Source organism: Serinus canaria, chromosome 10 (genome assembly GCF_022539315.1).
Source record: "Serinus canaria isolate serCan28SL12 chromosome 10, serCan2020, whole genome shotgun sequence".
Lineage (NCBI taxonomy): Eukaryota > Metazoa > Chordata > Aves > Passeriformes > Fringillidae > Serinus > Serinus canaria.
Genome location: NC_066324.1, coordinates 1,459,170 through 1,468,912, shown reverse-complemented (window position 1 = coordinate 1,468,912; position 9,743 = coordinate 1,459,170). Strand labels below are relative to the sequence as shown.

At 49.9% G+C, this 9,743-nt stretch overlaps 1 protein-coding gene across 1 annotated transcript in view; it reads right to left on the bottom strand.

Annotated features, from left to right (window-relative positions):
- Positions 1 to 140: 140 nt before the first annotated feature.
- Positions 141 to 9,743, bottom strand: part of ITGA11 (integrin subunit alpha 11) — a 41,989-nt gene continuing 32,386 nt past the window's right edge. The window contains exons 22-30 of the mRNA XM_050978582.1: positions 8,693 to 8,769; positions 7,746 to 7,835; positions 6,250 to 6,340; positions 6,030 to 6,143; positions 4,008 to 4,094; positions 3,316 to 3,426; positions 2,007 to 2,102; positions 1,619 to 1,732; positions 141 to 1,378 (exon numbers count right to left, since the gene is read on the bottom strand). Coding sequence (XP_050834539.1) covers positions 1,307 to 1,378; positions 1,619 to 1,732; positions 2,007 to 2,102; positions 3,316 to 3,426; positions 4,008 to 4,094; positions 6,030 to 6,143; positions 6,250 to 6,340; positions 7,746 to 7,835; positions 8,693 to 8,769 — 852 coding nt within the window. The 3' untranslated portion in view covers positions 141 to 1,306. The remainder of the gene's footprint in view (positions 1,379 to 1,618; positions 1,733 to 2,006; positions 2,103 to 3,315; positions 3,427 to 4,007; positions 4,095 to 6,029; positions 6,144 to 6,249; positions 6,341 to 7,745; positions 7,836 to 8,692; positions 8,770 to 9,743) is intronic.

Below are 9,743 nucleotides of genomic sequence, written 5' to 3'. Positions count from 1 at the left end.
TCATCCCTTTAAAACATCCTTGGAAAACCTCACATCCCATGGAAATAAATGATGGAAGAATTCCAGGATCTGCCCTCCGCCCTGGCCCCAGAGCAGCCCCCCTCAAATCCACGGAAAAAAAGAAGGGAACAGACACCAGGAATTTTTAAAATACCATATTTTTAATCCTTAAAAAATACCAGGAACAGTATTTCCCGAACCTCGCCCCACATCCAGAAAAATCCTCTTCCCTCTTCTCCATAAAATTAATATTAGCATAAATAATTCCGCTATGCCAAGGGCGTTCCAGCCCTTAAAATTCCATGATTTCCATGGCACCAGCTATGTACAGGAATATACACGTGGGCTCCCCAAACTGCTCTGCTGGGACAAAACTCATCAAACTGCTTCTTAATTAACTCTTTACACGATTTTAAATTTTTTCAAAATTATTCCTAACTTTGCGGTTTTGTTTTATTTTTGGGGTTTTTTTGGGTTTTTTTTGTTTTTTTTTTTTTTTGGCGGGATTTTAAATTTTTTCCCCCTCCTTTCCTTCCTGTTTTTCAGAAGAATTATGTACAGCTGGACCCCGGGGATTCGGCATTTAAGGTGCTTGAAATCACAAGAATTTCATTCAGTGCATTCAGACTAATTAACGCCTCCGCTTAATTACTCCTCTTGACGAAGGAAGGCAGTTTGAGAGCCGTGGCCAGCAGAGCCCGGGGTCTGCGACAGCTCCGCCTCGGGAAGGAGCAATCCAAGGGGGGATTTTCGGGATAATGTTTTTATTTTAAGGAGTTTTCCAGCTCCACGTCAGGGACCCCTCGTGTCGGTGTCCCCTCGTCCCCACTGCTGCCATCTTGGTGAGATCCCAGATTTTTTGGGAATTTTCGGTTGATTTGTGGTCTTTTTTCTATGGATTCCTAGTTGGAAGAACCTCCCAGGAGATTTTTTGGGAATTTTCGGTTGATTTGAGGTCTTTTTTCTATGGAATCCCAGTCGGAAGCACCTCCCGGGACATTTTTTGGGAATTTTCGGTTGATTTGTGGTGTTTTTAATGGAATCCCAGTTGGAAGCACCTCTGAGGAGATTTTTGGGGGATTTTCCATTGGTTTGAGGGGTTTTTTTTTATGGAATCCCAGTCGAAAGCCCCTCCGAGGAGATTTTTGGGGAATTTTCAGTTGGTTTGAGGGGTTTTTTATGGCTTTTAAGTGCTGTCCCACAAGGGGCGTTCTCTGGTCCTGCTGCAAAGCCAAGCTCAGCCCCCAAATCCCTCGGGATCCCGGGAATCTCCGGAGCTGGGAGGGGGCTCCTGGCCCCGGCAGAGTCACTCCATCCCGTGGGAATTCTGCTCCCGCTCGGCCGCTCGCCGGCGGCTCCCGCTCTTGAAGAACCCGAGCTGTGGGGAGGGAAGAGAAACAAAAATCCCGCTGCTATCCCAGGAGCTTTTCATGGGATATCAGCTGGAAGCTGGTCCTGGATATCATTTCTACATGGAAAAGGGGATTTGGGAGGAGGCTCTGAGGATTTTTGGTGGTGCCCAGGAGCTCGTGGGGCGCTGGATGAGGATCCAGAGGGTTCCTCCATGCGTGGGAATCGCCAGAAATTCCCCAAATTCCTTGGCCTGGGGGCTGCTCACCTTCCAGAGCGCCAGGACCAGCAGGGCCAGGAGCAGGAGACCTCCGAAGGTGCTCCCGAGGATGATCCAGATGGGAATCTGCGATTCCTCGGGCTTGGAGATCTCAAACGTGATCTGCAGGAGAGAGAACACCACGGATTCCAGGCAGGAATGGCGGGGAAAGGGGGATGGCGGGAATGCCGAGCAGCCGTTCCTTTGGGAATGCTGCATCAGGGATTTGGCTCAGTTTTCCCTGGGGAATCCAGAGATTCCAGGATCAGAGCTCGGCTGCAGCCGCACCGAGATTTTCCAGACCTGGGTCCCTCCATCCACAGGGATTCTCCCAGTGGGATCAGGGCAGGGTGTGGCAGCATCCCAAATTTCTGGGTCCCCCCCTCCCAGGGCTGACCTGGCGGCTGGGATCCTCCTCCCGGAAAACGAAGGGGCTCCGGAAGCGCCGCTGGAGCGCGGCGATCGTGGTGAGCTTCAGTGCCTTGAACTTCAGCTGCACAGAGAGGGCTGGGATGAGCATCCCACATGGAAAAGGAGCCCCCATTCCCAACAGGATCCATCCCACGTGGACAAGGAGCCCCCATTCCCAACGGGATCCATCCCACGTGGAAAAGGAGCCCCCATTCCCAACGGGATCCATCCCACGTGGAAAAGGAGCCCCCATTCCCAACGGGATCCATCCCACATGGAAAAGGAGCCCCCATTCCCAACGGGATCCATCCCACGTGGAAAAGGAGCCCCCATTCCCAACGGGATCCATCCCACGTGGAAAAGGAGCCCCCATTCCCAACAGGATCCATCCCACGTGGAAAAGGAGCCCCCATTCCCAACAAGATCCATCCCACACGGAAAAGGAGCCCCATCCCAACAGGATCCATCCCATGGGGAAAAGGAGCCCCCATTCCCAACGGGATCCATCCCACATGGAAAAGGAGCCCCCATTCCCAACGGGATCCATCCCACATGGAAAGGAGCCCCCATTCCCAACGGGATCTATCCACACGGAAAAGAGCCCCCCATTCCCAATGGGATCCATCCCATGTGGAAAGGAGCCCCCATTCCCAACGGGATCCATCCCACACGGAAAAGGAGCCCCCATTCCCAACAGGATCCATCCCACACGGAAAGGAGCCCCCATTCCCAATGGGATCATACCATGGGAAAAGGAGCCCCCATTCCCAACGGGATCCATCCCACGTGGAAAAGGAGCCCCCATTCCCAACGGGATCCATCCCACGTGGAAAAGGAGCCCCCATTCCCAACAAGATCCATCCCACACGGAAAAGGAGCCTCCATTCCCAACGGGATTCATCCCAAATGGAAAAGGATCCCCAAATCTCAACGGGATCCATCCCACGTGGAAAAGGAGCCCCCATTCCCGACAGGATCCATCCCATCCCCTTGGCTTTGTATCCATAGGGATTCTCTTTGTGTCCATGGGAGAGGAGGATGCGGGGCAGGCAGGGAGTGGGGCACAGCAAAAAGGAGAGTTTAGATTAATTAAATTTGAATTAATTAATAAACTATGGAATTAAATAATCCAGAATGAGGCACTGTGGATCCAACAGGAGAAGCGGATTTGGGAACAAAAACCACCCCATACATTCGTGGGCTTCCTGGGGAAGGGAAAATCCCAGGTTTTTGGGGTGGGAGGGCTCCTTTGGGGGATTTCTGGCTGGAATCGGCATTTCCTGGGGAGCACTCACTGCTTTCAGGGACTCCATCCAGAGATTCCCCCGCAGGTGCAGGTTCAGCTCCTCGTTGGGGGCCAACCTCACCTCGCAGTCGATGGAAACCACGTCGGAGTTGCTGTGGTTCTGCAAAGGGAAATGTGGGATCACAGCTGGAGAAGGAGGGAAAATCCCACTGGGATTCATCCCTGGCAGGTGCTGAGGGAGGGAGAATCCCACCTCCGTCCTCCTGTGTGGCCAAATCCCCACATTCTTTAAATTTTCTCCCCCTTTTCCACCCCAAACTTCCCAATTTTGCTGGGTTTTGTGCCGTTCTTTCCCTCCAAGTTTTCCCTTGGAAAAAAATGATCCTGATCTTGGTGAGCCGGAGAATCCCCTCGCTCCCCATAAATCCTGAGTATGAACGGGGCTTAAGTTGCAGGGGCTGGGAGGAAAAATAAAAATAAAAGTAAAAATAAAAATAAAAATGAAAATGAAAATAAAAATAAAAATAAAAATAAAAAATAAAAATAAAAATAAAAATGAAAATGAAAATGAAAATGAAAATGAAAATAAAAATAAAAATAAAAATAAACCAACCAAAGGGCTTAAAAATCTCCTAAAAATTTCAAGTGTGCCCCTCCCACGTCCATGGGCCATCCCTATTCCAGGTTTTTCCCTGTTTTGGGATCTCCTGGAGCCAGGCTTGGCCCCATGCAGGTGAGTACCAGGTGTGGGGTGCGGGACAGGTCCTCCTCTGCCGGGGTTCTCCGGTAGTCAGTGGTGTTCCCCCAGATGCTGCAGGTCGTGTTTTCCTGTGGGAGAAGCCAATGGAATTCCAGCATGAACACAGGATCTTGGCAGTGGCTTTCCTGTGTCCCAGTCCCGAATCAGGGATCCCCAGCACCTCCCCAGGATTTGCTGGAGCTGGGATTGAGTTTGGCTCACTGTGGGATGTGGCTGGAGGGCTGGGATCACATCCTAAACTGGGCTAGAATCCCATCCTAAATCAGGCTGGAATCCTGTCCAAAACTGGGACAGAATCCCATCCCAAAACAGGCCTGAATCCCATCCTAAACTGGGCTGGAATCCTGTCCAAAACTTGGACAGAATCCCATCCTAAACTGGGACAGAATTCCATCCTAAACCAGCCCTGAATCCCATCCTAAACTGGGCCTGAATCCCATCCTAAACTGGGACAGAATTCCATCCTAAACTGGGACAGAATCCCATCCTAAACTGGGCTAGAATTCCATCCTAAATCAGGCTGGAATCCTGTCCAAAACTGGGACAGAATCCCATCCTAAATCAGGCTGGAATCCCATCCTAAATCAGGCTGGAATCCCATCCTAAACTGGGCTGGAATCCTGTCCAAAACTTGGACAGAATTCCATCCTAAACTGGGCTGGAATCCTGTCCAAAACTTGGACAGAATTCCATCCTAAACTGGGACAGAATTCCATCCTAAACCAGCCCTGAATCCCATCCTAAACTGGGCCTGAATCCCATCCTAAACTGGGACAGAATCCCATCCTAAACTCGGACAGAATCCCATCCTAAACCAGCCCTGAATCCCATCACAAACTGGGACAGAATCCCATCCTAAACTGGGACAGAATCCCATCCTAAACTGAGCCTGAATCCCATCATAAACTGGGACAGAATTCCATCCTAAACCAGGCTGGAATCCAATCCAAAACTTGGCAGAATTGCATCCTAAACTGGGACAGAATCCCATCCTAAACTGGGCTAGAATTCCATCCTAAATCAGGCTGGAATCCTGTGCAAAACTTGGACAGAATCCCATCCCAAAACAGGCCTGAATCTCATCCTAAACTGGGCTGGAATCCTGTCCAAAACTTGGACAGAATCCCATCCTAAATCGGGCTAGAACCCCATCCTAAACTGGGACAGAATCCCATTCTAAACTGGGCTAGAATTCCATCCTAAATCAGGCTGGAATCCTGTCCAAAACTGGGACAGGATCCCATCCTAAATCAGGTCTGAATCCCATCCTAAACTGGGCTGGAATCCCATCCAAAACTTGGACAGAATCCCATCCTAAACTGGGCTAGAATTCCATCCTAAATCAGGCTGGAATCCTGTCCAAACCTTGGACAGAATCCCATCCTAAATCAGGCTGGAATCCCATCCTAAATCAGGCTGGAATCCTGTCCAAAACTGGGACAGAATCCCATCCCAAAACAGGCCCGAATCCCATCCTAAACTGGGCTGGAATCCTGTCCAAAACTTGGACAGAATCCCATCCTAAACTGGGCTAGAACCCCATTCTAAACTGGGACAGAATCCCATTCTAAACTGGGCTAGAATTCCATCCTAAATCAGGCTGGAATCCTGTCCAAAACTGGGACAGGATCCCATCCTAAATCAGGTCTGAATCCCATCCTAAACTGGGCTGGAATCCTGTCCAAAACTTGGACAGAATCCCATCCTAAACTGGGCTAGAACTCCATCCTAAACTGGGACAGAATCACATCCTAAACTGGGCTAGAACTCCATCCTAAACTGGGACAGAATCCCATCCTAAATCAGGCTGGAATCCTCTCCAAAACTGGGACAGAATCCCATCCCAAAACAGGCCTGAATCCCATCCTAAACTGGGCTAGAATTCCATCCTAAATCAGGCTGGAATCCTGTCCAAACCTTGGACAGAATTGCATCCTAAACTGGGTGAGAATCCCATCCTAAATCGGGCTGGAATCCCATCCTAAGCCGGAATCCCATCCTACCTGGTCTGCCCGGAATTCCGTGGGCAGCAGGAGCCGGTTGCCCGCCCGGGTGGCCACGGGCACGGTGATCTTTAGGGTCACCCCTTGCACCGGGAAGAATCCCAGGTTCTGCAGCTGCCAGGGAAGAGCACAGGGATGTGTTGGGATCGGGGGATGGAGATCCTGGCTCCCAGGGCAGATCCCAAATCCAGGAAAACTCGGGGATGCGGTTCCTGCTCACCGTGAAGGTGCAGTGGAAGGGGGGCCCGATGGGGTTGGATCCATCCAGGGAATTGTTGGATCTGATCTCAAAATAGTCCAGGCTCGACGTCCTGTGGGACAAAGGGTGACAAAGACGTTTGTAGGATTTCCCTTCTATAGGGAAATAATTAATCCTATAATTTTATAGGATTTCCCCTTTCTTTGTAGGATTTCCCCTTTTCTTTGTAGGATTTCCCCTTTTCTTTGTAGGATTTCCCCTTTCTTTGTAGGATTTCCCCTTTTCTTTGCAGGATTTCCCCTTTTCTTTGCAGGATTTCCCCTTTTCTTTGCAGGATTTCCCCTTTTCTTTGTAGGATTTCCCCTTTCTTTGTAGGATTTCCCCTTTCTTTGTACGATTTCCCCTTTCTTTGTACGATTTCCCCTTTCTTTGTAGGATTTCCCCTTTCTTTGTAGGATTTCCCCTTTCTTTGTAGGATTTCCCCTTTTCTTTGAAGGATTTCCCCTTCCTTTGTAGGATTTCCCCTTTCTTTGCAGGATTTCCCCTTTTCTTTGTAGGATTTCCCCTTTTCTTTGCAGGACTTTCCTGCTTCTGTATAGAATTTCCCCCTTTCTTTGCAGGATTTCCCCTTCTATTGCAGAATTTTCCCTTTCTTTATTAGGATTTTCCCTTTCTTTGCAGGATTTTCTCGCCTCTTTCATAAAGCAGAGCCATTCCAGGCCCTGGAATGAGGTTTGGATGTCGCAGGAGGTAAATCAATCCCTGCTTTGCAGCTGGAGAGGCGGGAAAAGAGCCAGGAATATCCTGTGGGAACCCATTCGGGAGCACCTGTGATGGCCCCAAACCCCCGCATTCTTTCAAATTCTCTCCCTCCTTTTCCACTCCAAAATTCCCAAATTTGATCTTTTCCGTGCTCTTCTTTCCCTCCAGGTTTTCTCTTCATTCCGAACTGGAGAATCCCCTCGCTCCCCATAAATCCTCAATATTAAAGGAATTTTATTCCTGGCGTCCGAGTAAAAAAAATATAAAATGACCAAAGGGCTGAAAAATCCCCGGAAAAATTCCAGCAAGCAGCGCCAGGGAATGTGCTTTGGGATCCCTGATTTTCCCATCAGCAGCTTCCTAAATTATCTCTGCCTTCACCCCTGGCTGTCCCAGACTCGAATTCCCGGTGATTCCATGCTCCTCTCGCAGCTGAGCTTCCCTCGGATGGTTTTGTGGGATGGCCCCCGGCCCAGACGCCAGGAGCACCTGTTATGGCCATTATTACCTCCAAGAATTCCCTTTTTTTTTTCCCATAAAAACTCACCCTCACACCTCTTTAATAAAATTTATGCCTTTAAACAGCGGCAGGGCCCAGCTCTCCGCGCCTCGCCGGTTTTATAAAAAGCTCTCCCTGACTTTACGGCTCCTGTTTTTCCAATAAAATCCCAAATTAAACCTGGCTTCGAAGGCTGCTCCCAGCTGGTTTTCCCAAGGGGTTTTCCCAATCCATGAGCCCATCCCGAAGCCCTCACCTGGTGAAGAGCAGGTCGGCCTCGTACTTGAGCTGGAAGTGGAGGTGGGCAGCGTTGTCCTCCTTGGTGCTCTCCTTCTCCTCGCTGTCACTGCAACAGCAGCCGGGCCAGGGGTCAGGCGGGAGACAAATCCCGCTGGGAATTGTTCTGGGGAATGCTGAACTTCTTTTGCTTTTTGATTCTAAGCAGGGTTTTGTTCTGGGATTTTCATCATCAAAATGATTCAGAGTTTTTTAATGATTTCGTCATTCAAATGATTCACTCACCCCCGGCAGCTTAGGGTGGTGTAGAGGAACTGGTGAAAATTTTTTTTTAAAAAATATAAATAATTAATATTAATAATTTAGTCAATTAGTTCAATTATTTATTACTAATTTAATAAATATTAAGTAGATTTAATTTTCCCCTTTCTCTGTAGGATTTTCCATTTCCTCACACCATTTTCCCTTTCCTCATAGGATTTTTTCCCTTTTTTTGCAGGATTTCCCACATTTCCCTGTGGGAAATATTTACCTGTGCAGGAATGGGGAGTAAGGAGAACTTTGTAAAATTATTAGGATATATTTTTCCTGGGAAATATTTGTGGTGGGAGCATGGATGAGAAAGCAGCAGTGGCTGGAGACCCAGCAGACCCCAGCAGCTTCCAAAGGCATGGAAAAATCATGGACGTAAATTCCCAGATAAACAAAAATAGCCAGGTTTGGGAGCACAGGGCTGGGATAACCCACAGCAAATGGATCTCCACGGGGTTATTCCATGGAAAACCTCTGGCTCCGGAGGAAGGAATCCCAAGGAAAGCTGGCTGCATCCTTGGGTGCCCAGAAAATCTTCCTGGATCCCTGGAATTGTCCAAGGTTGGACACCCTGGGATGGGGGAAGGGGTGGGACTGGATGGCCCAAACCATTCCATGATCCTGTGATTCCAGAGGGAAAAAGCACCCCCAGACCTGCTGGCAACCATGTAGACCTCCATGCTCTGCAGGAAGACGGACTTGCTGAATTCAAAATCCAGGCGGAAAGCGACCTGCGGAGAAAGGAAAAACATCGGGAAAAACATCCCAGGGAAAAACATCCCAGGGAACAAAATCCCGAGTGCCGAGCGGGGCCAGCGGGGGACCCTGCAGGAGACACAATTCCCAATCCCACCAGGACCGAGCAGAGCCTTCCCAGGCAGAGAGGATTTGCAGGAATTCTCTCAGCCCCTGGGATGGGAGCCACGAGCGGCTCCCTTTGGAAGCAGATCCCTCCAGAGGCCCGGGATCGGCGGGAAGGGGAGGCAGCTGGAGAGAGCCCAGCCCAATAAAACGGGATAAATGTGATAAATGTCACATCTGCAGTGACCTCAAACCGTCTGGGCCGGCACAGCTGACTGGAATATTAAAGCTCCCGCGGCTCCGGAGCCAAAATTCCATTTCCAGCCTGTCTTTGTTTTGGCAGGAGCGGCGCTACCTGACGGCCCAGGGACGCATTCCCGACCCCGTAGGTCATGGGCAGCCAGCTCCTCCTGCAGCCACAGGCATCCCGCTGGGATTTTTGGGAGCTTTAAAGCCGAGCCGGGTGCCTGAGGCTCATCCGTCATAATCCAGGAAAGGTTTCAGACGGATACAGGAGCTGGGGAGATTTTAACTCCAGATCCCGCTTGGGCTGGTCCCTTTCCCCACGGGTGGCAGGTGGGATTCCATGCGGATCCTGAGCGGATCTCCCCACTGTTCTTTTCCCAAATGAACCCTGAACTTGATGTTTCCCAAGGATTTATGGCTGATAAAAATGATAAACTGGATCCAGGCTCATCCCAAATACTGGGAGCACCATTTTGGATGATGCCACCACCCAGGGGGGCTTGGACTGGCTCTGAGCAGGATCCAGAGGCACCTCAGAGCAAGGAAAACCTCTCAGGCGGGGAAGGAGCCTCATCCTGCAGGGATCAGCTCAGAGAAGTTCCCATCTGTGGTTTGAAGCCAACATTAAATTTTTCCATGGGATTGGAGGCAAATTCTG